Below are 26922 nucleotides of genomic sequence, written 5' to 3' on the forward strand. Positions count from 1 at the left end.
CCGCTTCCATCGGATCGGGTGCAGGCGCCGCGATTGTAACTAAGGGAAACCGGCAGTGGAGCCTTGTGGCTTCACTGCCAATTTCCTACTGCACATGGGCGAGTCGCACAGCGCTTTGTGAATGGCCAGCTTGGCTTCTGTGATAGGACACACACAGGTCCCAGAAGACAGCGGGGGGGACATGACGTCCTCCGCTGCGGCCCAGATGGAACGGAAGTACAGGCTGTACTTCAAAAAAAAAGTACTAAAGAAAAAAAAATTTAATGTCCAAAAAACAAGGGGTGGTCTTTCGTTTAAGACCACTTCTAGAAAGTGCGTGGAACTCCGCTTTAAGATGAACAAAAATGAGAGGAAGAAAAAAACGCACCGTAACACATCAAAAATACACATACAGAAATGCATCCAGAACGCATCTGGACTTTTTGTTGTGTGAAGTGGCCCTGAGTACTTCTCTTCTTCTACGGTGTCACTGAGTAGGAGGGATTGCTCTCAGCACACAGTGGCATGTTTATTGTTATTGGATGTTAGAAAAGTGGAAAGGAATTTCCTTGACAATACAGGTAGGGCAGGTGAGAAAAACGTATAACAACTCCCATCCATACAACACTCAGAAGAGGAAATGAAACTACAGTATCTGTACAGCAGCTGAGCCACAACACTTCTACAGAGGTAAGAAATAATTCTGTTATCATATAGATTTCATTATTGGGAAATATTAATCTCAGGAATGGGATTAGTTACTTTATTGTTATAGTGTAATTATAGATTTCCTACAATGCCCTCAGGGAACGGAAGGTTTTGCTCCCAGCTGCTCCTATTTGCCAGTTAGGCGCTGCCAATCCAATGCTGATTGATAAAGACGAGGTTCAGCTTTGTACTATAATGGGTTTCTGGGGATTCCCCGAGATTTGGTAACTTCTGGTTGAAAGCTTTGCAAGTCAGCGACCACAAATAAGGACCAATCTATAACGCTGTACATAGCCGTTTAATAGGTCAGCTGAGTCAGAAGAGGCAAACATCTTTTCCATAAAATGGTGGGCTCACAGCAGCCAGATTGGCGGTTTGTATTGGAGATGTTGGAGAGAGCTGACAATCCTGTATAGGGAGATTCTTTTTTTTTTTTTGTTGTTATTCTTGCCATTGGTTCACGTCCCCATGGTGGTGCCCAGCTTAGGGTTGCCACCTCATTTATTTAAACCAGAACACATATGAATTACACAGGTTCTGAGGCTAATTTGATGCAGATAAGGCACTAAGTGAGTTTCATTACCACCTTAATCAGCCACAGAGTAATTAATATGTGTTCGGGTTTAAAGGGATGAGGTGCTAACCCTAGCCTGGCTTCGCATTGCCTTTTGCTTGACAATAACTTCCTTATGAGCCCTACAAAGTTCGAGCAAGATTTACAGAGCTGTTCTATGGTTGCCACCTCATCCCTTTAAACCCGAACACATATTAATTACACAGGTTCTGTGGCTGATTAAGGTGGTAATTAAACTCACTTGGTGCCTTATCTGCATTTAATTAGCCTCAGAACCTGTGTAATTCAAAAGTGTTTGGGTTTAAAGGGATGAGGTGCCCCGTACACACGATCGGATTTTCTGACAACAAAGGTTGGATGTGAGCTTGTTGGCTGAAAGTCTGACCATGTGTATGCTCCATCAAACATTTGTTGTCGGACTTTCCGCCAACAAATGTTGGCTAGCAGGTTCTCAAATTTTCCGCCAACAAATTTTTGTTGTCGGACTTTCCGATTGTGTGTACACAAGTCCGTCCGAACTAGCGTTCATAATGGAGATATCACATGACTATTGAACTTCCTTTTTATCGGCTCATCGTACTTCTTGTACGTCACTACGTTCCCACGTTCGTAAATTGTTGGCCAACATTTGTGTGACCGTGTGTATGCAAGACAACAACCTTCGAACAAAATTCCACGGTTTTGTTGTCGGAAAGTCCAATCGTGTGTACGGGGCATAAGCTGTTCACTAACTGATCCCAGGCAGCTTCACTTCTTCCTCCTGATTGACCATGGTTGTACTTGATGGACTTGTGTCTTTTTTCAACCCCACCTACTATGTACCTATGTATGGTAGAGTCTATTATTAATATTATTATTATACATAGGGATGCACTGATACCAATAACGGTATCAGTATTGGTGCTGATAGCAGGCATTTGTGTGAGTATCGGTACAAACTCTGCTGATACTAAAACAGTTATTTTGCGGTGCAATTTGTGTCAATACAAAATTAATTGCCACAAATCGCACTGCAAAGAATCACATGCGATTAAACCAGTTCCAGACCGCCCACTGCACATATACTGCGGCAGGGCAGCCCGGCTGCGCGAAACAACGTGCCTGTAAGTTGTCTGCGCGAAATATCCAGGGATTTCAAATTATAATCAAATAAATAAATAAATAAATCTATATAATAATGTGTTCAATTAAAGTTCATATGCTGAAAGTTTTCTGCGTTGAATTATTGTGACTTCTGAATTCATTTATCATCCACCACTGTGCAAATCGTGTCTTCAGCAGATAATGTGCACACCTTCACCAACCGTTATACCTGATCACCTCATACATGAGTCAGACTCAAGAGAATTCCTTTCTTCTTTCTATTGAGAAAGCCCAATCAGAGGGTGATACGCGTGTAGAGGGGAGGAGCCGAGCCTGTGAGGTCACGCGGCCATAGTGGTGAGCAGGACTATACAGAAGCTGGTTTTAACTGAATATCTTGTAAGTGTTTTTTAATTGGGGCATTTTAATAAATGTTGCAAACGGAGAGCACTATGTATCCTCTATTTATTGTTGCATGAATGTGGAGCCATATCCCATAAGGAATACTGAGTAATAACGCTGGTGTGGAGGAAGGAGAAAAGCAGTGGGGTAGTATAGAAATAGATAGATAGATAGATAGATAGATAGATAGATAGATAGATAGATAGATAGATAGATAGATAGATAGATAGATAGATAGATAGATAGATAGATAGATAGATTATTGTGGAGTTTAAGCTGTAATAAATGTTTTAAAAAAAATGTGTGACAGATGTGAGGAGGAGGCTGGTAACCAGGAGGAAGGAGTTGTCCTTTTGAGCCAAATAGCTATCACAGGAAGGAGGAATTACAGGAGGATCTCTTAAGCTGTTATCATTTACTACAGGCTTTTATACAAAGCCCTTAACCACTTCAGCCCCGGAAGGATTTACCCCCTTCCTGACCAGAGAGTTTTTTGCTATTCGGCACTGCGTCGCTTTAATTGACAATTGCGCGGTCGTGCGACGTGGCTCCGAAACAAAATTGACGTCCTTTTTTTCCCACAAATAGAGCTTTCTTTTGGTGGTATTTGATCATCTCTGCGATTTTTATTTTTTGCGCCATAAACAAAATAAGAGCGACAATTTTGAAAAAAACGCATTATTTTTTACATTTTGCTATAATAATTATCCCCAAAAAATATATAAAAAAACATTTTTTTTCCTCAGTTTAGGCCGATACGTATTCTTCTACATATTTTTGGTAAAAAAAAAAAAATCGCAATATGCGTTTATTGATTTGTTTTCGCAAAAGTTATAGCGTTTACAAAATAGGGGATAGTTTTATGGCATTTTTATTAATAATTTTTTTTTTACTAGTAATGGCGGCGATCAGCGATTTTTATTGTGACTACGACGTTATGGCGGACACATCGGACATTTTTTACACATTTTTGGGACCATTGTCATTTATACAGCAATCAGTGCTATAAAAATGCATTGATTCCTGTATAAATGACACTGGCAGTGAAGGGGTTAACCACTAGGGGGCGGGGAGGGGTTAAGTGTGTCCTAGGGGAGTGTTTACTAACTGTCAGGGCGATGGGCTGGTCTGTGACGTCACTGATCTCTGCTCCGATGACAGGGAGCAGAGATCGAGTGACACTTGTCACTAGGCAGAACGGGGAGATGCTGTTTACAACGGCATCTCCCCGTTCGTCCTCTCCGTGAGGCGATTGCGGGTATGCCCGCGGCAGTCGAGTCCGCGGGACCCGCGACCCGACTCACGGAGATCGCGGCAGGCACGCGCGCACACGACGGCAAATTCAAAGTAACGTATGGGTACGTTGATTTGCGCAGCCATGCCATTCTGCCGACGTATAAGTACAGGAGCCGGTCGGGAACCGGTTAATGTGAGGGTACATCTGGTGGAGGGTACACTAGGACTGGGTGCACACTGCAGTCCTAGTGTTCACCGAAGAGACGAACAGTCAATGTTTGGGCTGAATCTTTGCTCGGCTGAATCATTCACCCAACTCTACTGGTAATGGTGGTGATCAGCAACTTATAGTGGGACTATGATTGCGCTAACAGACCCTCACTGGGAGGTTCACTAACTGACAATGACAGCAATAGTGACACTAATACAGTGATCAGATATAATACTGTACACTGTAATAATGACACTGGGGTTAACATCAAGGGGCTAACGATGTGCCTAACAATGTGTAATGTGTGCTGCTTTTACTAACTGATCTAGCTTGATAAAGTTGATAAACTCCGCTCCATGGCCCACCTCACCACCTGTCCCCTGGACCCTCACAATTACTGTGACCACCTTCCCGCTCTATCCTAAACTATCTAACCCACATCTTCAACCTCTCCCACTCCTCCGGCACCTTTCCTTCCCCGCTCAAACATGCACTGGTTACCCCCATACTTAAAAAACCCTCACTAGACCCCACCTGTTTGAATAACTAAAGACCCATGTCCCTGCTCCCGTTTGTGAGGTAGCAACTCATTCGGTCATGGACAAGCTGCTCGATGAGCTTGGAGGCAGACAACAACCTTCTCGACCCCCTACAGTCCGGCTTCCGTCCACATCATTCCACTGAAACTGCCCTACTAAAACTCACCAATGACCTACTAACTGCTAAAACCAATGGCCATTACTCCATACTCATACTCTTAGACCTCTCTGCTGCCTTCGACACAGGTGACCAACTGCTCTTCCTCAGCAAACTACACTCCCTTGGCCTCCATGATTCTGCATTATCCTGGTTCTCCTCCTACCTATCTTGGCGCATTTTCAGTGTCACTTACAACTCCATCTCCTCCGCTCCCCTTCCTGTTGGGGTACCTCAAGGTTCCTCCTATTCTCGCTCTATACCTCTTCCCTGGGCCAGTTGATAACCTCCCATGGCTTCCAATACCACCTCTACGCCGACAACACCCAAATCTATCTCTCCACTCCACAACTCACCCCCTCGATCTCCTCACGGATCTCAAACTTACTGAATGACATATCGGTATGGATGTCACACCACTTTCTCAAACTTTCCAAAACTGAGTTTGTTATATTTCCTCCTTTCCGGTCCCCCCCTGTGACTTTACCTATAAAGATCAACAGCACAACCATTGGTCCCTCCACACATGCCAGGGTGCTGGGTGTAATCCTTGACTCTGTCCTCTCCTTCAGCCACTATATCCAATCACTGACTAAATCCTGCCGCCTTAACCTCCGCAACATCTCCAGAATTTGACCCTTCCTGACTAATGACACCACAAAGAAACGTATTCACTCCTTGATTATTTCCCGCCTTGACTACTGCAACTCTCTTCTTAATGGCCTACCCTTACGCAGGCAATCCCCCCCTTCAGTATATTATGAATGCTGCTGCTAGACTAATACACCTCACTAATCGATCTATGATTGCTGCTCCTCTCTGTCAATCCCTTCACTGGCTTCCCCTACCCCACCGTATAAAATTCAAAATGCTAACCATAACATACAAGGCCATTCACAACATCGCGCCAGCTACATCACCAACCTCATCTGCAGATATCGCCCAAATTATCCCCTCCGCTTCTCCCAGGACCTCCTGCTCTCTAGCTCCCTTGGTACCACCTCCCATGCTCACCTTCAGGACTTCTCCAGAGCCTCTCCCATCCTCTGGAACTCCCTGCCCCGGTATCTCCGATCAGCCCCTAACCTGTCCACCTTTAGGAGATCCCTCAAAACTCACTTATTCAGGGAAGCCTATCCTACACCCACCTAACAACTGTCCCCGAGCCACCCCCATCAAATCATTCCCTGCATATATTACCTTTTGTACCACCACCCCACCTCCCTTTAGAATGTAAGCTCTACGAGCCGGGTCCTCCTGTCCCTTCTGTATTGAACTGTACTGTAATTGTGCTGTCCCCCCTCTACATTGTAAAACACTGCGTAAACTGTTGGCACTATATAAATCGTGTATAATAATAATAATAATCTTGCTGTTTTTTCTCCCTGCTTTGCACTGGAAGAAACATTTAGATTGCTGATCTATGTACAAAGCCCTGTGTGTTTGTAAACACAGGACTCTGTGCTGTGATTGGCTACAGCCGTTCAGCAGGTCTCAACCATAAATTATTGACCAGGACCTGTTGACACAATCCCGCAGTAGCCAGTGACAGCGCAGGTTAGCAGGGAGCGTGCACATATGCGTCCCTAACTCGAAACAGGCTGGATGACATACATGTCTGTGATGCAGCTTGCCCTGCCGCCCGCCCGCAGTAAATGTCCTGTGGGCAGGCAGGAACTGGTGTAGCACCCCCCCCCCCCTGAGTATACTGGGAACAAAGAGGGTACCTCCAGATATAGGGTGCGGACTTACATTCACCCCAGGGCTGAGTCCATGGCTATAATTGGAAGTTAGAACAAATGTGGGCGCCAGTCACTTTAGGTATTTTTCAATGCTTTAATTAAAACTTGAGAAAGGTTGTAGGAAAGAGGTTGAGGGGAAGTTTCAGATACCCTTTTAGAGGATCACTTATAGACTCCTTAAATCAAAGGACACAACACAGCTTTCTTTCTTCTAGCAGATCTTGAATACCTGGGTAGGTCTCTCACACAGACCTAACAACCAGTAAGATATCTGGATAAGCCTCTCTCACAGACTTAGCAGCCAGTAGATGCCTGGATAAGTCTCTCTCACAAACTTAGCAGCCGGGAACGCATTACCTTGATTGGATTGTAGAACAGCTTCACAATACCAGAACCTTTAGGCCTTCCGGCGATACTGTGAGGGTAGGTTAGATGTAGGTGCATCCTCCAAGTAAGTCACCAGGCCCTTCTGAGAGACCAGCCTTCATCTTGGCTCTCTCCAGCAGAGGTCCTCCCCTGGATCTCCTCAACTTAGCTCAGCTTCTTCCACTTAGACAAGACAGCCTAAGAACCCCCTCAGGAGTAGTAGGCCCCAGACAGGCTTCTGAGCCTACTTGCACAGCTTGCAGCAACGTAGCCTCAGGCCTGGAGGGCCACGAGGTAAGAACTGACTAAAGCACATGGCATCTTTCAATAAATACCCCTTCCCAGAATGCACAGCGGCCAGGAACCTCCTACTGGGCTGTTTCTGAAAAAAGAATATTCATTAGCTCAACCTAGTTGTTATTTTCACACTGTCCAGTGGTACCAGTGACACCTACTGGCAACAGTGGGAAATGCACAACACAGTCAAATTTAGGACAGAATCAATAAACTACGCACAATCAATCTGAGCTGGTTACAGCTCAGCCAAACACTAAATTTACACTATAGCCCCAAATTTTAGGAACAGGAGGCTACACAGGTTAAATATAACATTTTGTCAAAATCATCATTGTTTCACTTTAATGTAAACATGACATAATGTCCTTTTTTCATGTGTTAAAATCCAGAAATCATGACTTGCACCATGAAGGCGTCAGAGATGATTAAGCATCTAAAAGGAAAACTAACACAAGTGTTTGCAGAGAATGTGGACGGATTGTGTGATGAAGTTGGATCTCTCAGCATCCTAACCCCTCAGGAGTATATAGATCTGTACAGGACTGAGGGACGTGTAGAGAGAACGGAGAGACTCATAGACCTCATTCTACAGAAGGGAGAGCCGGCCTGTACAAAGTTCATGGATCACCTTGAGAACATGATTTCCAGGTTTCCAGACTTGCGTGGTGTGTCTACATTTTTGGAGGGTGAGTTACCTTTAATTAATTCTTAAATACTGTAAGTGTAATTCAGAACTGTCATAATTATTTTGTGTAAAAGTTATAGTGTCGGACTCATGTATACTGCAGCTCAAAAAAAAAAAGCTGCTGCAGGCATTTGAGCTTTGATTTCAGCTTGAAGAAGCTTGGATTTTTTTGCATGTTTTTATTGAGCTTCTTAGAGCTTTTTTGAGCATAACCATTTTTTTTTTTTTACAAACCCTCCCCTTCGTTGATTTTTACTATTTTTTTGTGTTTGTGTTTTCAAGCTGCTTTGAGCTTTTTCATGCTCATTTGCACTTTTTTGCACATTTTTGGGCGTCTTTTCTGCTCGAAAACTCCTCTCACAAACGTGAGTTTGGTGGGTTTTTTTCTGCCTATAAGAGCATATGCCTGTAAACTCCTGAAAAAGCTATAGTGTGCATGGACGCATTGGGGGTTATTCACTAAAGGCAAATCCACTTTGCATTACAAGTGCACTTGGAAGTGCAGTCGCTGTAGCTCTGAGAGGGACATGCAAGGAAATTAAAAAACAGCATTTTAGCTTGCAGATGATTGGATGATAAAATCAGCAGAGCTTCCCCTCATTTCAGATCTTCTACTCAGATCTACAGCCACTGCACTTCCAAGTGCACTTTCAAGTGCACTTGCAGTGCAAAGTGGATTTGCCTTTAGTAAATAACCCCCATTGAGGAGAGTTTCCAGGCAGAAAAAATGAGAGCTCAAAAAAGCTCAGAAGCCTGTAGGAGCCGCTTCTTTGCGCTTCTTTGGGTTGCTCTGCAAGCGTCACCTCCACTGGCTGGGTCCCTGACTTAATCACTGCTTGAAGTTTTCCGATTCTCCACCGTGCCCGTTCGGTGAGAATGTTGTCATGGTACTTGCTTCAGTTACTCACTGTGGTCCCCGGTAATAAGATGATTTACCCTTAGTGGCGACAGCTTCCCTTCTACCTCCGATCATGACAAGTTCCCTGGCCGGCAGAACCGTCACTGTTGGTTGGACTGGAAGCTGCAGTCCCAACCCTGCACTGCCCTCTTACTTCTGGATAGGCCCTCACACAGCCTGGCAGCCAGATGCCCCCGGGATAGGCCCAATCTCCGGCCTAGCAGCCCGGGGCATATGACACACATCCTTCAGACAGCGGTCCGGGTGGCACAGAACATAGATCACCTGACCTCACCCGAATATATAGGTTCTCCCAGCAGGCTAAGGGATTCAAGAAAACCCCTGCCCATTGGCTGAGATATCCCATATACCCATAACGTGACCTTGAAATGTCCTCACATCTAATGCCACCAAGTTCTCGGCCACCTATTGGCAGAAGAGAAAAGTACAACAAGGCCAAACTTAGGGAAAAATCAATGGATCTCTAACAACTATCTACAGTAGCTATCCCTGACAAGGAATTTGGTGAGGAGCTCCCTGACTAAACCTCAGGGCACTACACCCACATCCCCTCCAAATCTCTCCCAATCCTCACATTGCCCCTGCAGAGTTTATAGCCCCCTATAGTGCCCCTAGCCCCCTCCAGAGCTCTGCAGCTTCTTCAGAGCCCAAAGTGCTCCTCAGACCCCTCCAAAGCCCCCATTGTCCCACAGTGTGCCACAGCCATCTACAGTCCAAGATATCACAAGCCCACCATGGTCAAGCAAAAAGACATTTCACCAATCAAAAGTAATGTCTGGAGGCCACAAAGGGCCTTTTCATTAAGTGGCACCCAGATACAGAGCCCTCATCACCCTCAGTGCTCCTATTATATATCTGTCCAGACATTCCCCATATCCACCTTTATTCCTGCTCTCTCTGCACTGCTACAGCCCAGAATTTCTTTGTTCTTCTTCTTATAGTTTAGTCCTAACTTTCCACTTCACATGCTTGTTACAGCTCTGTCCAGACATTGTCCCAGCCCTCTCTGCTCTGCTACAGCCCAGGATTTCCTTGTGACTCTTCTTTCAGTTCAGTCCTGATTTTTCCTGTTTTCCAACACACACTAATGATCCCGGGAGTGGCCAGGAGGGTATTTAAGCCTTTAAAAAGACTCTTCTTGCCACCTACCTGAGACTTATAATACTGAAGCCTGCTGAGGCCTGATTGTGGCTGATGTGAAGGGCCAACTACTGCTTACTGCCTGCCTCAACCCCACCAGTGATGTTATTCCCCCTGGAAAACAGCGAGCTCCAGCTTAACTTTCCCCTCCTTGCTATAACCAGATCCTGCTCTCACTCACCCCACTATGATCGGGTCCTACTCCCTGCTCCTTGAAAATGGTCACCTTCTCAACTGCCTTCCCTGCACCCCCAACTATGATTAGATCTTGCTCTGCCACTAACAGCTTCACTCTGTTAATTTTAATAAAATTCTTACCTGCTGCACAGAGCAGCCCTGATCCTCCTCTTCTCGGGTCCCCCGGCGGTGCTCCTGGCCCCTCCCTTATGCTGAGTGGAAGGCTGATAAAACAGCTTGCTATGGGGGCACCCAAGCAGGCTCGCTCCTGAGCTGCTGCTCTGTGTGTTCTTTTACACATAGAGCGAGGCTTGGCCCCGCCCCCTGCTCTCTCCTCAGTAGCTCACTGGCTGTCATTGACAGTAGTGGAAGCCAATGGCTACCACTGCTGTCTCAGCCAATGAGGAGGGATGGACCCAGGAGAGACGAGGTTCTTGTGCATATCACTGGGTCAAGATTGGGGCTCAGATAAGTATTAGGGGCGGCTGCTGCACACAGAAGGCAAAAAACCTTGAGACTTTACAACCACTTTAACTTCCCCACTGCCATCTCTATCATTCTCTGCCCTACCCTTAACCAGGGTGGATAAAAATCAATGAATTAAAAAAAAAACATTTAAAAATCCAATTTTTTTGATTCAAATTGGATTTCTTATATTTAAATTGGATTTTTGGGATTTTTTATCAAATTTATTTTAATAAAATGCTTTTGGAGTAAAAATCTATCTAAAGATAGTGTTCTATTTAAGATACATTAACAATTTTGCTTATTCAGCATGAAATGGAGCTCAGTTATGTAGCATGAGGCTGTAAATTCTGCAATATTTACATTTTTGGTAAACTCATTCAACGAATCCAAGCTCTGCAAGCTGAGATAACATGCACTGCATTGATGCATTCACGCAATTTCACAGTAACCAGATACTGAGATAAAACAAAGTTCCAGATTTTCCTTTATCCCGTTGTTTTGCAAATCTATGTACACTAAAAACTGTGTGATTGAATCGGTTCTGATATCGCTGTTTTACTAACCAAACAGCTTATTATTCTAAATAGGAAACCTTCATTTTGTTTGCAAATATTAAAGATTCTAACTACCAGCAAGAATGAGTCCTTACATTTAAAGAGCACCTGTCATTTCAGGTCCATCCTGGCAGTGCCTATCAGCGGGCATCCACTCACCTGCTGCTGCCTCCACCTCCCTCATCTTGTTGTGTCACTGCCGCATCACCAGCTGCCCCATTAAAGTGAATGGGACTGTCGGTGAGCCAACAGCGGGTCAGAGGAGGAGCCAACCACGGGTCAGAGGAGGAGCCAACAGCGGGTTAGGGGAGGAGCCAACAGTGGGTCAGAGGAGGAGCCAACAACAGGTTGGAGGAGGAGCCAACAGCGGGTCAGGGGAGGAGCCAACAGCGGGTCAGAAAAGGAGCCAACAGCGGGTCAGGGTAGGAGCCAACAGCGGGTCAGGGGAGGAGCCAACAGCGGATCAGGGGAGGAGCCAACAGCAGGTCAGAGGAGGAGCCAACAGTGGGTCAGAGGAGGAGCCGCTGTGGGACACAGATGACAGTTGCTCTTTAAAAATTATGATTTAAATGGAGTTGATTTAAATCAAGCCTTTTTACTAGTGATTTAAATTGTGATTTAAATTGCATTTAAATCGACTTGATTTCATTTAAATCCAACCTGCCCTTAACAGTACACAATCATATAATTATCACTCTCTCCTGTCCCTGATCAATGTTGTATGCCATATTTCTACAGATATAAAGTGCAAAAGTGCAGCACAACCAATGGATAATACCTTATTTCAATCATTTATCCTCATATAGTACATAACCTAATAATAGAATTATGAAAAAAATCAAATCCTTTTCTGTTGTATGTTTATTTTTCTATTTTGCCAAAATAGACACAAACATTTTACCAATACAAATAAACCCTATAACAAAACTTTTTCTCTCCGTTATATCATTAGGATATGCACTATATGAGGATAAATTAATGAAATAAGGTAACATTCATTGGTTGTGCTGCACTTTATATCTCTTTTGATGTGGGAATACACAACATTGTTCAGCTTCAACTGGGCATATTTAAATGTGTTTTATTTTATTTAGATTTTTTTGGATATTATATTTGAAGATGTGGTAGAGCAGAGGTATTTTGGTTTATTCCTTATTTCTGCCTTCTTTTTTTCCAATCTAAGATCATCTCCTGTCTGCCTTTTCTCTCTTTCCTTGATAAACTCACACTCCACCTCTAGTTTTTCTCTTACCCTCCCAGTATAAGTTGTCCCTGCTCTGACTCTTCCACCCCCCCAATGTCCCAGCATGGTAGGGTTGCCATTTTTTCTTCAAGCCAAACCCAAACGCTTTAGTGGGGCACAGCTAATCTTTTTCTAGTATGTACACTATAGGATTGTAAGACTGGGACACCTTTGGGCGTTCCAAGAGAATAGTCATACGGCACACATAGTCCCCCCCTCACCCTGCTGTCAGCCCCTGTTCCGAGCCACATTCTAGTCTCAATATTGTGTCCGGGTTTCAGGTGGACTGAAATCCGGACACATGATTCAAAACCCAGACTGTCCAGGTGAATCCCGGACAGGTGGCAACCCTACAACATGGTAGAATATCCTCTCTCACCATTTCTGTTATCAGCTTCCTCTTCTCCTCCTCTATGTCCCCCTGGGCCAGAAAAAAGTTGCTGTTTCTCCTCTACTCTTTTTCCACATTCACAGTCAGGTGATATTTTGTCTTCTTTCTCTATTTCTGTCTGTGACCCCACCAGGAGTTTTCCCCTCACTTCCTGTATGTGTGACGCATGTACAAGAAATGTGGTGCGAAGTTGTCCCTGGGACAGGAAGGTAGACAGAGCAATAAATCATTGTCACGGGTTCTTACATTTCTCCACTCTAACAATAAGCTTTTCTTTTTGTCTGTGCCTCTGTTGGATAAATTTCCCTTCACTTTTAGCATTGAGGGAAAATGTCTTTAATAGTCACACACAAGTCAGCGAAGGTTCTTGCCAGCAGAGGTTCTAACTCTTCCCTAATAAATCCATAACAACATAAAGAGATTCGACTGGAGTTGGTTTTTGAGGGATTGTGTTTATGTATACCCTTCCTTAGGGCCCGTTCACACTAGAATGCTGTGCGGTAGAGACATGTTCCTATTGCAATGCCCTTGCGATCTGCTATGGGGGTCAGTTCAAAGTCAATGACACCCCAAATGCAGGTCGCAAACGCCCACGCTGGCCCGCACTGGATCACATGGTACAAAAGTACCATTTGATGCCTTTGCAGTGCGTTTCAAAAAGTAGTGCATGCACTACATTTGATGAGATGCCGTTTCAGCCCATTCAAACTGAATGGGGCTGAAATCGCACTGCACAGAACTGCATGTGAATCGCACAGGGACCGCACATGCAGTTCCTAGTGTGAATGGGCCCTTAAACCTGCACATCATAAGCATGAAATGGAATACTTTCTGTGAAGATCTACGAGAGCTGGGGCTTACCCAATGCATCAGTGCTGAAATCCTCAGGGGCACACATAGAAATCACAGAACCCCATAGAAAAATATTGACATCACATCAGTAGCACAAGGTCCAGGGGCATACCTTACGAGGGTCACAGGGGTCACAATTGTTACCCAGCCCCATGCTCCACAGGGCCGGTGCAGCTCCCCAATACACCTGGACAGAAGGGGAGGCGGGGCAGCATATAGAGAAACTGATCCCCTCCATTTTCCTCCTGCAGCTGCTGAACGCCTGCTTCTCCTCCTCTCCCTCCCACAGGCATTCAGTGGCTGCTGGAGGAAAATCAAGGGAATCGGTTCCTCTGTATGCCACCCCTGGCCCCTTCTCACTCCCCTGCAGCGCTGCTGGGTTTTCCCTTTCCTCTCCTGCCGGCTGCTATGGGGGATGTGTCAGGATGGAGAATGGGGAAGGGTTGGTAAATATGTAATTTACTGGCCCCTTCCTTTATTAAATGGACAGAGTCAGTGATTGGTACCAATCACTGACTCTGTTCATTCATAACTGAAGCATAGTAAACTGTGTTTACTATGCTTCAATTTGTGGATGAATGGGAAGCTCTGTACAGAGCTATTCCTGTCCATTGATTCAGTGCAGCTGAGGCTGCAGAGATGGAGATTGAGGGCTATGTCCTCAATCTCCTTTCTCTGTCTCAAAGGTGGAACATCAGAGGTCTGTTTAGATCGCTGATATCTCACCAAGCTCTTAAAAATATTGTAAATTTTTTTTTTTAAATGTACAAAAGGAATAAATAAAATGTAATGCTAAAAAAAAAATAATAAAAAAATAAACAAACTAACTACCAACCCCAGTGGCAGAACTACCAGGTTTGTAAAGGTCACACTTGACTGGACCCTGGTGTTCCTCCACCATGTGGGGGTTCCAAGACAGCAGAAAGAGGGCTCACTGCAGAACATATAAAAGGGTCCCGTGATGGGAGTAAAGAGACCCAGGATTAGTGAAAAGGGCCCTGGGCTCGAAGGGAGGTGCCCAGGCAATGGTCAAGGCCATGGTTTCATGCATCGGTGCTTTGAGGGTTCTAGTTACACCTCTGACAAGGTCTATAATGTACCCCAATTGAACCCACTTTAACACTGGGGGTCAGGGGCAGGCAGACTATTACACATTCATCCCGGATTAGAAGCTTTACCACATGTGACTTGTGTAATCTGAATACAAGCTGTAGCCGTTCAGTCTAAATATGTCACTTCATGGACTTCAGGTTTTGTGGTTCAACTTTCTCTTTGAAAGATGGAGCTATGCGGAGTCTGTCCTCTGGTGGGGGAGTTTCCTTTCTTGTCAATCCCATAGCCAGCAATCAGAGGTATATTTTACTGCCAGGGGAAAACTGAGGAATATAACAATCATACAATTTTTGAGAAATCCATTTTCAGACATAAATTAGGCCCTCTACCCTGGCATAGGCTGCTCATTCGCTACTATAGTTGTAGTAGTGTTCTTACCAGGGCTTTTTTTCTCAGTGAATAGGTACAGTACCTGACTGTGAGATTGTGCTTCCAGCGCGATCCCATCGCGCTGGAAACACAATCGCGCTGGTTCTCGGCGACAGGGTACTGTGCATCTTGCGCTGGCTCACTCATCGGGAAAGGAAAACTTTTTTTTCCTTTCGCGATGAGCGACAGGCAGTGCTGACAGCTGTCTGGTATGAATCATGAGGGGGAACACCGCGCCAAATTTTAAATAAAAAAACAGCGTGGGTTCCCCCCCAGGGGCATACTAGGCCCTTAGGTCTGGTATGGATTTTAAGGGGAACCCCCTACTCCATACCATACCAGAGCCTTATCCGAGCATGCAGCCCGGCCGGTCAGGAAAGAGGGTGGGGACGAGCGAGTGCCCCCCCTCCTGAACTGTACCAGGCCGCATGCCCTCAACATGGGGGGGTGGGCGCTTTGGGGCAGCACCTTGTCCCCATGTTGATGAGGACAAGGGCCTCTTACCGACAACCCTGGCCGTTGGTTGTCTGTTGACTGTGTACCTCTAGTACAAACCACATACAATCCAGCACTAGAAGGGATAAGAAAGATAATCAAAGATTTACAACCCATCTTAACAGAGGAAGAATATTAGGGAGTATGGGCCCCACCCCAAACTCACCAAAAGGAAGAGGCAAGTGGACTATTGCAGTACAGTAGGCATAAATGGTAAAATCACTAGTAAAAAATCACAAACTTTATTTTACAAATGCAATAAAAGAACACACATATAAGTTAAAAAGGTTCAGATGACATGATATTACATGACATGTTTCGCGGGTCTACTGCTTCATCAGGACAGTACATCTGTGAATATAGATGAAAATAATAAACACCAGAAGGTTTTTTACACAATTGTACAATGGGGGAAATGAAATAGAGTCATAATAGGACTGCTTACCCGAGCCTTGGAGGGTATACAGCTATAAGGCAACCCGGCTAGGTCTCCCCGGCGATTGGGAAGGGGGTATATGAGATATCAGCCAGTATCTAGATGAGACAGTATAAAGATAAATGATAAGTTACTGTCAGGTAGATATCAGTCATAAGTGTGGTGTGTGAAAACACGTCATGTGTGAAGATCATGCAGCCCGAGAAAAAACACTCCAAAAGATACTGGAAAGGAAAGGAAAGGAGTGAAGAAGGTAAGGACAAACAAGGGAGAGGAAAAGAAAGGGAAAGAAAAATGGGAAAAAAGAAGGGGAGAAAGGAATGTTGTGGAGGATGATGCCAAGTGAAGACACCAGGGAAAGGAAGAGGAGGGGAGGGGGGAAGAAAGAAGGAAGAACGAGGGGATAAAAAAAGGGGGGGAGGAGGGAAAAAAGGGGGAAAAAGGGGAAGGGGGAGGAAAAAAAGGAGGGGAAAATCCTAACAGAGGCTGAAACTTTGAAATAAATATTTCAACAACCCCCAATACTAGCTTTCAGACATAAACTAATCAGCAGGAAACTTCTTTTTGATTATGAAGTCACAAATAATGGAAGCAAACCTTCCAATAAAAAAAAATGCTTAAAACTGCGCAACCAAAATCAATCCATCTAAAAGTATCACACACACAAATGGGACCTTCAATATCTTAGGATCATATAACTGCACCTCCAGTAATGTTGTGTACCTCGTCCAAAGCAAAAGATGTAGCAAAAGATCTTACATTGGGGAAACAGGACAGAAGTTACAGACAAGGATAAGTTTGCCCAGACATACCATTAAGGAACACCTGTCTGCACACCTGTGGGACATAATTTCTCACAACCGGACCACACTACTAATGTTTTTGTTTTTAAAGATAATTTCAAAACTATTCAGAAAAGAAAAACTTTTGAACTTAGGCCCCTTTCACATGATCAGACCGATCGGATCCGCCTGTCCGTTTTTCAGGCGGATCTGATCGGGTCACCCATTGACTTCTAATGGGGAGGCGGATGTCAGCTGATATGTGTCCGCTGACACCCGCCTGGCATCCGATCCGACAAGATCCACTGAAAACAGACGTATGGTGATACGTTCAACATCAGTCCGGGTCGGATCAGATGGGAAGGGATGAAAACAGACAGGTGGACCGTTTTCAGCCCATAGAGCAGTGATGGCAAACCTTGGCACCCCAGATGTTTTCAAACTACATTTCCCATGATGCTCAACTACACTGCAGAGTGCATGAGCATCATGGGAAATGTAGTTCCAAAACATCTGGGGTGCCAAGGTTTGCCATCACTGCCATAGAGGATAGCGAGATTCTGACAGGTCCGGAGATGAACCTGTCATCCGCCTGCTCAGCGGAGATTAACGGAGCGATCTCTGCTGAGCAAACAAAATTCATCAGAATGGATCCGCCCCGTGTGAAAGAGGCTTAAGAATGATAGTTCTATTTGACACAAAAGATAACAGCCTAAATTTAGATATGGGTTTTCTTACTCATTATCCAACAATTTTATGACCCCCTCTGTAACTGTTACCCCCAACCCCAGTCTCTAGCTCTCTCTCGGTCTTATGTCACTAACTATCCCAGTTTAATTATCATTGCCGTGTACATTTGTGGTTTTTTTTTTCCCTTAGAGATTGTCTTTTTTTTTAACATTCTGCTAAAATTTTGTGATATAGTACTGCTTGGACCTTGAAGAAGGAGGTACACACTAAAAGCTTGTCCTTAACATTTGGATGTTAGTGAAAATACAAAAGTATCATGGACAGTACTCACTTGTTACTGTCACAAATGCACTAATGTGGCTACAATCACTTCCAGTTGATAAAAATTTTGCAAATAGACTGACTGGTAATGTAGAAACATATAATAAAATAAAAATGTATTTTCTTACAGAACTTCATTCCAGAAAAACGACCTTTCATCAGTTTGCAGAAAAAATGAACATGGAGACTCACCTGACTACAAAATTGACTCTGAGGGACATCCTGAGTATTGGCTTAGAGAATGTGAATGATAAACCACCGAAAACTGTAGAGGATCTTCCCTGGAGATATTTAAGGAAACTCATGGCCCTAAACAGGACTGCAAGAGACATTCTTCTTGAAAAAAAACAGTCTATTGGTGTTGATGTATATGATAGTGGTGATGATGATGATGATGATGATTACAACCTATTTGATGCTTCTTTAGTTACAGTTGATAATTCATCTGCCTCTGTTCACCCCCTGGATGTCCTGTGTGTCCTCCTGCATTGCTCAGACAGTTTTCTCCAACAAGAGATTGTAACAAAGTTGTCCATGTGTCAGTTTGCTGTCCCTATGCTGCTCCCTGCTGGTGATGGGTCACATTGCACCCTCATGCTTTGGGCAATAAGGGACATAGTGAAGAAGTGGACACCTCAGTCATTAGCAGACAGTAAAGGGTTCAGAGAAGAAAATGTGGTGAATACTTCCATGCCAATCTTCTCTTATGTCAGATTGGGAAAAAGCAAATTATCAAAATCAAAAGTCCTGAATCAAGTTCTTAATCCAGATCAGTTACAAAATAACTTCTTCATACATGACAATATGGATGGAGGAAACATTGAGAGGAAAATATCTGATGGACTGGTAGAAGTTTCCTGGTATTTTCCCTCTGGTAAGTCTCATGTTTTCGCCGAGCCCATCACAGTGACCAACCTACGAGGAGACCTGGAGACCAACTGGGACCAGTTCTTGTTTCTAACAAGAATTTCATCAGCTGTGTTTATATTCATTGAGGATATTTCTGAGAGGGAATTCAGACTTTTATCATCCTGCCCAACCACTGACACCCAGTATTACTTCATTGTTACTCCCGGTCCTGGCAAAACTGTGAGTACAAAGACAAGGAAGACCCTTCAAGACTTAATGCCAGTGCTAACATTGAAAAAATCAAATGTGATAATACATGCAGGCATGGCAAATGAGGCAGCATTTGTAAAAAAACTACAAAGTATTATTATTCATTTCTTAAACGGTAATACAAAAGAAAAGAAAATGAGGGACCTTGAGAAAGAAACTCATGGATTGGACATCAAAGTGGATGAGAATATTCCTGCATGTCAGAAGGCCAGGGAACATGCCAGGAAAATTACAGAAGAAATAAGAAATGTGTCGGACTACAAAAAGAACACTATGAAGTTACAGAAAGATCTCTGGAGACAGTTATCTGAAGTGGAAAAGGAACTTTGCAGAATGACAAAGCAAAGTGGTAAAGACACACAACAATATCAAGATGAACTGAGAAAGAAACGCATTTCACTGCATGAGCAACAACATAAACATGATCTGCCCCATGGTTTAATGCTTTTTATTGATGCAATCACTCATTTGTCTGAGACTGAAAAACGATATTTTCTAAAATGGATGAAATTTGAACTTGATTCAATTGCTAGAAGTCATCTTTCTAATCTACAAGCTGAATACAAAGAAAAATGTAAGAATATCTTAAGTAACAAGAAAGAACTAAAAAAGATAGACCAGAAAATCTCTGACAGTTCTTTAGGAATTGAACATTTCCTACGTGAGATGGGACAGTTTTATGAAGCTGAATGTTCCATGGTTCAAGAAAAAAAAATAGGTAAAAGAAAAAGACAATTTGTTAGACTTCCAGGAATTGCTGCTGATCTCTTGTTGGATGGTTTCCCATTGGAGCTGATAGATGGAGATGCGTCAAACATTCCCCTACGGTGGATAACTGATGTCCTTAGTGAGCTGGACACCAAAACCAGGAGAAAATGCAGAATGAGAATAATCACTGTACTAGGGGTGCAGAGTACAGGAAAATCCACTCTTCTCAACACCATGTTTGGTCTGCAGTTCCCGGTGGCCAGTGGAAGATGCACACGAGGAGCCTTCATGACTCTTCTTAATGTGAAAGAGAACTTCCAGGAGGAGCTGGGCTGTGATTTCATCCTGGTGATTGACACTGAGGGGCTGAAAGCTCCAGAGTTGGCTTCCTTGGAGGGCAGTTATGAACATGACAATGAACTGGCCACACTAGTGGTTGGGTTGAGTGATATCACCATCATCAATATGTCAACGGAAAATACAACAGAAATGAAGGATATTTTACAGATTGTGGTCCATGCTTTTCTTAGAATGAAAGAAGTAGGGAAGAGACCCAACTGCCAGTTTGTACATCAGAATGTGAGCGATGTGTCCGCTCATGACAAGAACATGAGAGACAGGAAGAAACTTCTGGAACAACTGAATGAAATGACAAAAGTAGCTGCAGAGATGGAAAAGAAAAGTGAACATAAAACTTTCATTGATGTGATGGACTACAATCTGGAGAAAGACAACTGGTACATTCCTGGGCTCTGGCTTGGGGTCCCACCAATGGCTCCAGTAAATTCTGGGTACAGTGAACATGTGTCTGAACTGAAAAAGTATTTATTAGAATTAGTGACAAGTAAAGAATCTCTGCACAGGCCTTTAACTATTCCTGAATTTATAACATGGATAGAAAGTTTATGGAAAGCTGTAAAACATGAGAAATTCATCTTTAATTTCAGGAACAGTCTGGTGGCAGAAGCTTATAATAAACTGTCTATAGAATACTCACGGTGGGAATGGGAGTTCCGAAAAGCTGTCCATAATTGGCTGATCCGTACCGAGACAAAGATTAAGAATCAGACTGCAGAGAGTCTAAGTGATGAACTGTGTTTGGAATTTAGCAATGAGCTCAGCAATTTGTTGATTAGTAAAGAAAGTAAAGTATTGGAATTGCTGGAAAACTACTTTAACAATAAAAATGAAAATGTTCATCTAATAGAACGATACAAACAAGACTTCATTCTGAACACAACATCCCTGAAGAACCATCTAAAAAATAGTTCTTTTTTGAATTTGGATGAAGCTGTCTCAATTCGGAAAGGGAAATTCAAGATTCAGAATATGCAAAATAATACCCAGAAATTGATTGAAGACAAAATCACAGATCTCCTCAAGAAGTGCAGAGAAATGGTAAAAAAGCCGAACAATAAAGTGTTAAGGAAAGAATTTGAGGAGGTGTGGAAGAGGACACTGACAGATCTACAGATAAAGGAATTAAAAACATGCATTGTCAGTAGATCTATGTTTCAGCAGCTAATGAATGACATGAGCTATAAAGGATCAGCTGTAAATCAATACTTACTGGGTGTGAAGGACTTGGCAGATATCACACAGACTGATTTCAAGATGGATGAGAAATATATTGGGAAGGGTTGGTTTACAAAACTGAAAGATACATTTAGGTCCGGAAATGAGCATTTTGACAAAATAAATGATTTTGCTCGTTCTCTTATAGATATCTGTAACAAATATATCAGAGAGAAGGTGGACACTGGAGAGGACTATTGTGACAACTATTGCCGGGAATTACTTCATATGATTACAACAGAGATTTCTAAACATTCCAAAAGTCTTCATTTGTCCACTTGGTTTGAAGTGGATATCAAGATTCACATTCTTAGAAAAGCTTCCAGAGATTTTCAGGAGATGCATGAGAAATTCATCAGAGAGAACGATCCAAAACTGTGTGTGGAGAAAATAAAGCCTGGATATTTAAAAACATTTATCAACATATTTCAAGAGAAGAATATTTGTCAGACTAAAGCCAAAGAATTCTGTGAGCGATGCCTAAAACCAGCAATGATGGAACATGTTTTCCGCCATCTTGGGCAGAAAATAGTGGATGGCATAGTAAGTTCAGACAACAAGAAATTCAGCAGTAGAACATTCTTTCAAGTTTTTTTATTGAAGGAGCTCCTTGAAAAAAACTCCTTCCAGAAATATGTGGACTATATGGGAAACCATGAGGAATATACGAAAGCCTGGATACTAAATTACACTGAAACGTATGCAAAGCCCCGAATCCTAAAACCATTACAAGAAATGCTGCTCTCTTCACTGGACAAAAAGATAAGAGCAGCTCTTACTAAAGACAACTCTCTTAGAAGTCCGTCAGTCTTACATTTTCTGAAAAGTGTATGTGAGATACTAAAGGAAGAATTAGTGATCCCACAGAATGAGATGCAAGCGGTCACTTTCCAGAACACGGCTGATGTTGGACAATTTTCATCTACCATTCAGCTCTTCCTCCAAGATACAAAAACAAAAGTCTTATCAGAGCTGCAATCTATGGATATAAAGTCTGTACTCTCCAGGGTGACGGTGAAGCCTCAGGATGTATTGTTCAGGAAGGTTGTTGGCTGTGGGAAGCAATGTCCATTCTGTGGTGTCCCCTGTGAGGCCGGAGGTGATGAACACAAGGAGCACTTTGCTACTATCCACAGACCGCAAGGACTGGGGAGATACCGATTTCTTTTTTTCAACATCTTAAGTACAGATATATGTAGTACATCTGTTGTGTCTGATGCTCATTTTGGTAATTCAGACACAGGAGAAATGTTTCACCCATACAGGGAGTATCGCACATACTATCCAGACTGGTCCATACAACCAGATCCCAGCATTGAGTCATCAGATTACTGGAAATATATTTTTGTTACATTTAATGAGAAGCTTGCTAAAGAATACAATGCAAGACCAGCAAGAATACCAGATAGCTGGAAATCCATCACAAGAGAAAAAGTTCTGGAAAGCTTAATGAAAATGTTCAATAGCTAAACAGAGAAGAAAGATCAACAATGTGTAATTCCTCCTATTTCCTCATCCCATTATCTGCAAATTATTTATTAATAATAAAAATAACTCTTCTGTTGATTTTCTGTATCTGGAAAAACATTAAAAAAAATATTTACAACCATGTCCACAGTAATCAGGGTGTGAACAGAATTTCTGATAATCCTCATTCTTCTGATGATATAATGGACTCATTGCTTCTCTCAGAATATTTCAGAACATACCAACACATTACAGATGATTGTTTTATCCATTGACTATGACATTCCTAGCACTGCACTGGAAAATGCATATGTTCACATATTTGATATATCTCTCTAGGAATGAACATTTAAATTTATGTTTTAGTCTGCTATAGTTTATACTATATTAAAACAGAGCTTCCCTTTAGCACTCATGTTGATGGATTTCAGCATTTGAGCTTAAGTAGGTCACCTCAGTACAGTATCTACAGAGCAGAGATAGGGAAGGTTTTCTAAAGAAAGTTTGTTAAAATATTTGTAATTTATGTGGATGCTGGCATTCCTCGGTTTGCGCTGACAGGGAGAGCTGATCGGCGGCTCTCCCTTCCGAGGGGGGTCTTTGCTGATAATCGGAACATTGATTATCATCACAGCCCGCATCAGATGTGCCAATCAGCTGCCAATCAACGCCCAACAGCTGCCAGTCAGTGCCCCCTCAATAAAGTCTCTCAGTGCCCACCACAGTGCCAATCAGTGCCCATCACAGTGCCAATCAGTGCCCAGCAGTATCACCTGTCAGTACCTCATCATCAGTGCTGCCCATCAGTGCCATCTATTAGTGCCCATCAGTGCCGCCTGTCAGTGCCCATCAGTGCGCCTGTCAGTGCCCATTAGTGCGCCCATCTGTGCCGCCTATCAGTGCCCATCAGTGCTGTATATCAGCGCCACCTATCAGTGCCCATCAATTCTACATATCAGTGCCTCCTCATCAGTGCCCATCAGTGCCAACTCATCAGTGCACATCAGTGAAGGAGAAAACAAAATTTTATGGCAGAAACTAAGAAAAATGTTTTTTTTTCCAAAAATGTTGGTCTTTTTTATTTTGTTTAGCAAAAAATAAAAACCCCAGAGCTGATCAAATACCCCCAAAAGAAAGCTCTATATGTGGGAAGAAAATGATAACAATTTAGTTTGGGTACAGTGTTGTATGACCGCACAATTGTCATTCAAAGTGCAACAGGGCTGAAAGATGAAAATTGGCCTGGGCAGGAAGGGAGGGGGAGTGCCTGGTATTGAAGTGGTTAAAGGGTAACTCCACTTTCATGGGGGAAAAAAATAGCAAATAAAGAAAAAATAATATAGTGTGTACGATTGCGATACAAGTCATATTATAATTGAATGTTATTAAAAATTACCTTTCCCTTTCAATCTGCAGCCGCTGTAATTTTCTATAAATGCAATATGGCTACATGGAGTTGTTCTGTACACAGAATGTGTACTGACCACTCCCCAAAAACATAATTTCCTGCTTGTGTGATTGGCTCACCAATTCTCCCAGAAGTCTACCTAAATACAAGTCAGATTTCAGGCATCCCCTGCAACAAAAATGTAATTTTCCAATAGGAACACGTTTAAAGGGATGCAGGCCCAGCAACTTTCCTCATTAGTGCCCTTCAGCTGCCACAGCTGACAGATAACTATGAAACCACTCCCATTAGACCCACTCCCAGAGGCAGAGAGGAACACACGTGGATTTCTTCAGAATAACAAAAGGTAGGAATCTGCAACAAAGGTTGTTATAATGGACATCATATATAGCATGTACTGCTGCCATTGCCGGGGTATTAAGGCTCGGTGGTGGTTTAGAGCATACCCAGCAGTTGGTCCTGTTCGCCATTTTAGCCAGTTGGAGGTGCATTTTAAACAATAAGTTCGGATGCTTTTTATTGTCACCCTTGCAAAAATATACTATGCTAAAGATAAAATAAAAAAGATACTCCTCATTCTTTGGTGAGCAGCTTCTTTCAGTGGCTGGATCCAGTAGGCCCGTTCATCAAGCTTTAGAGAGGTCCACGTGGTCAGCTGAACCTGGAATGGCCCGAGGTATCTCGACTCTAGTCCCATCTTCTGATGTTTCTTTACAAAGACCCATTCACCTGGTTGGATAGAATGTAAACCGGTTATCGAATCAGGGTCTGGAAGGGACTCGTGAACCCTGTGGTGGATTTTTTTTTTGGAGCTCACGTTGCAGGGCCTGCACATACCCCATCAGCTGGGAATGTAAAGACGACAGTTGCTGAGTAAAGTACAACCCCGTTTTTAGATGACTTCCAAACAAACCTCATATGGCGATAACCCAGACATGTGGGAGCTCAATGAACCCTTTTTCACAGTTTTACCGACTGTAGTCACTGCATAACCTGTTTGTGGCTTACCATCTGGGGTGTAATACCTGGAACCATCGACACAAAGGTTCTTAGTGTCTGGGATGGGAGCCTCCTTCACCGGACTGATGGTTGTTGACTCAAGTTCCATCAAAGAAAGACAGTCGTGGTGATCTTCAACATGTCATCCTACTAGGTCACAAACTTGGTTAGAATTAGAGAGGTGAGTATTGTTAGTTTGAAAATTGTCATTTTCACCATTATCTCCCCCCTTTTCTTCCTCATTACAAACAGGAAGAAGAGACACCGGGTTTAGAATGGTGCATCGTTTGATGGTTAAATTAGTAGGGGTTAGGAGATGTTTAGAATCTCCTGCACCGAGTGGGGAGTGTTACAGGGGGATTTGGTTGGCGTGAGAACTTTTATCTGCAGGTATCAGTCTATTTGGATTTTGAGACTATCCATTTGAGCCACACTCAAAGGGTATTGTGGTAATTGGGGCAAAACACTCCCTGTTCTGATGTTGGCTTCTGACCAACATAATACTTGTCAATCGCCCAAAGTTTGGGAACTACCTCCGCCAGCACATCCAATCCAAGGAAACAACCAAGTTCTATAGAGCCACCATTGCCACCAGGCGCTCATCCAACAATGCACTACTAACCACAATTCCTGTTGGAGTCTACTCAATGACCGCCTGTATTTCTGACAAAATATCCACTCCCAATAGATTGATGGTAACATCATCCGATACCAGTACAGACTTAATGGCCTCTGTGTTTTGCCCCAACCTACAATGGAGAGGTTTTATTGTTTGTAAGGACAGGTACGTCGTTTCCCACAGACGGGCTGCCTTGCAGTAAATGTGCAAAAGGAGGTCTGGAGCTGGTTAATAAAGGTCACCAAAGCTCCTCCAGCTGCCCTATAAGTGACAAAAGGCATGAAATCGGGCTGGTTGGTGCCGCCTTTGTGATGATTTGTGACGTTTAAATCTAAGTTTTACCGCTTTTTGTTTTTCAGTTATTTACTATTTATTAAAGGTCACCAAAGGTCACTCAGCCCCCCTACAACATCTAAAAGACATGAGACCAGGCTGGTTGGTTAGTGCTGTGTTTGTGCTGTTAAAATGACTATTTCTGCTGCTTTGATTTTTCAGTTGTTTGTTTTTATTTGATCAAACCCCACCCACTTTGCATCCCATGTGTGCTGCGTTTGTGCTGATTTGTGCAAAAATTGCCATCTGTGCCAGTTTGGTTTTGAAGATATTACACATAATATTCAATCAAACCCCACCCCGCCCACTTTGCACCCCATGTGATTAAATTTTAAAAACAAATACCATTTGCTCTTGCGGATTTGTGCTGCAAAAATATCATTTGTGTTGGTTTAGTTTTGGAGATATTGTTGATTACATTTGATCACACCCCCATGCTAATCATTTCTCCTTCACACAGACAGCACTTCTCCAACAACCCAAAACCATTGTTTCAGAAACAAAATGAGAGTACTATGTGCAAAAAAAAGGTTTATTTTAGTTGTACTTTATGTCTATTGGTTTTTATTGGTTTGCTGGGAAAATACATAGGGCACAAAGAACATAATAATCCAATCCAAAGTTTCAAGACTTGATCACACACTGACTTTTACTAAGCATCTTTCGTTTTTATTGTAGTTTGTCATTGTTCCTTGCTATGCTGCACTCCTTGCTGGTTCTATATTACACACACTTTATTTATATATGTGTAGCGCCCACCTACTT

At 43.1% G+C, this 26922-nt stretch overlaps 1 protein-coding gene across 4 annotated transcripts; it reads left to right on the plus strand.

Annotated features, from left to right (window-relative positions):
• Positions 1–24782, plus strand: LOC141148383 (interferon-induced very large GTPase 1-like). Of its 4 annotated transcripts, none has more exons than XM_073635822.1 (4): positions 1–669; positions 2543–2743; positions 7684–7980; positions 18060–24782. In XM_073635822.1, exons 3-4 carry the CDS (start codon positions 7689–7691, stop codon positions 22799–22801), a joined length of 5034 nt encoding a protein of 1677 aa, XP_073491923.1. In that variant the 5' UTR covers positions 1–669; positions 2543–2743; positions 7684–7688; the 3' UTR covers positions 22802–24782. The 4 variants fall into 4 exon arrangements, with proteins under 4 accessions (XP_073491923.1, XP_073491922.1, XP_073491925.1 ...); XM_073635821.1 differs by having other exon boundaries at positions 601–669; positions 2540–2743; XM_073635824.1 differs by having other exon boundaries at positions 601–669; positions 2540–2701.
• Positions 24783–26922: the final 2140 nt, after the last annotated feature.

This window comes from Aquarana catesbeiana, linkage group LG06 (assembly GCF_042186555.1).
Source record: "Aquarana catesbeiana isolate 2022-GZ linkage group LG06, ASM4218655v1, whole genome shotgun sequence".
NCBI classification, from domain to species: Eukaryota; Metazoa; Chordata; class Amphibia; order Anura; family Ranidae; genus Aquarana; species Aquarana catesbeiana.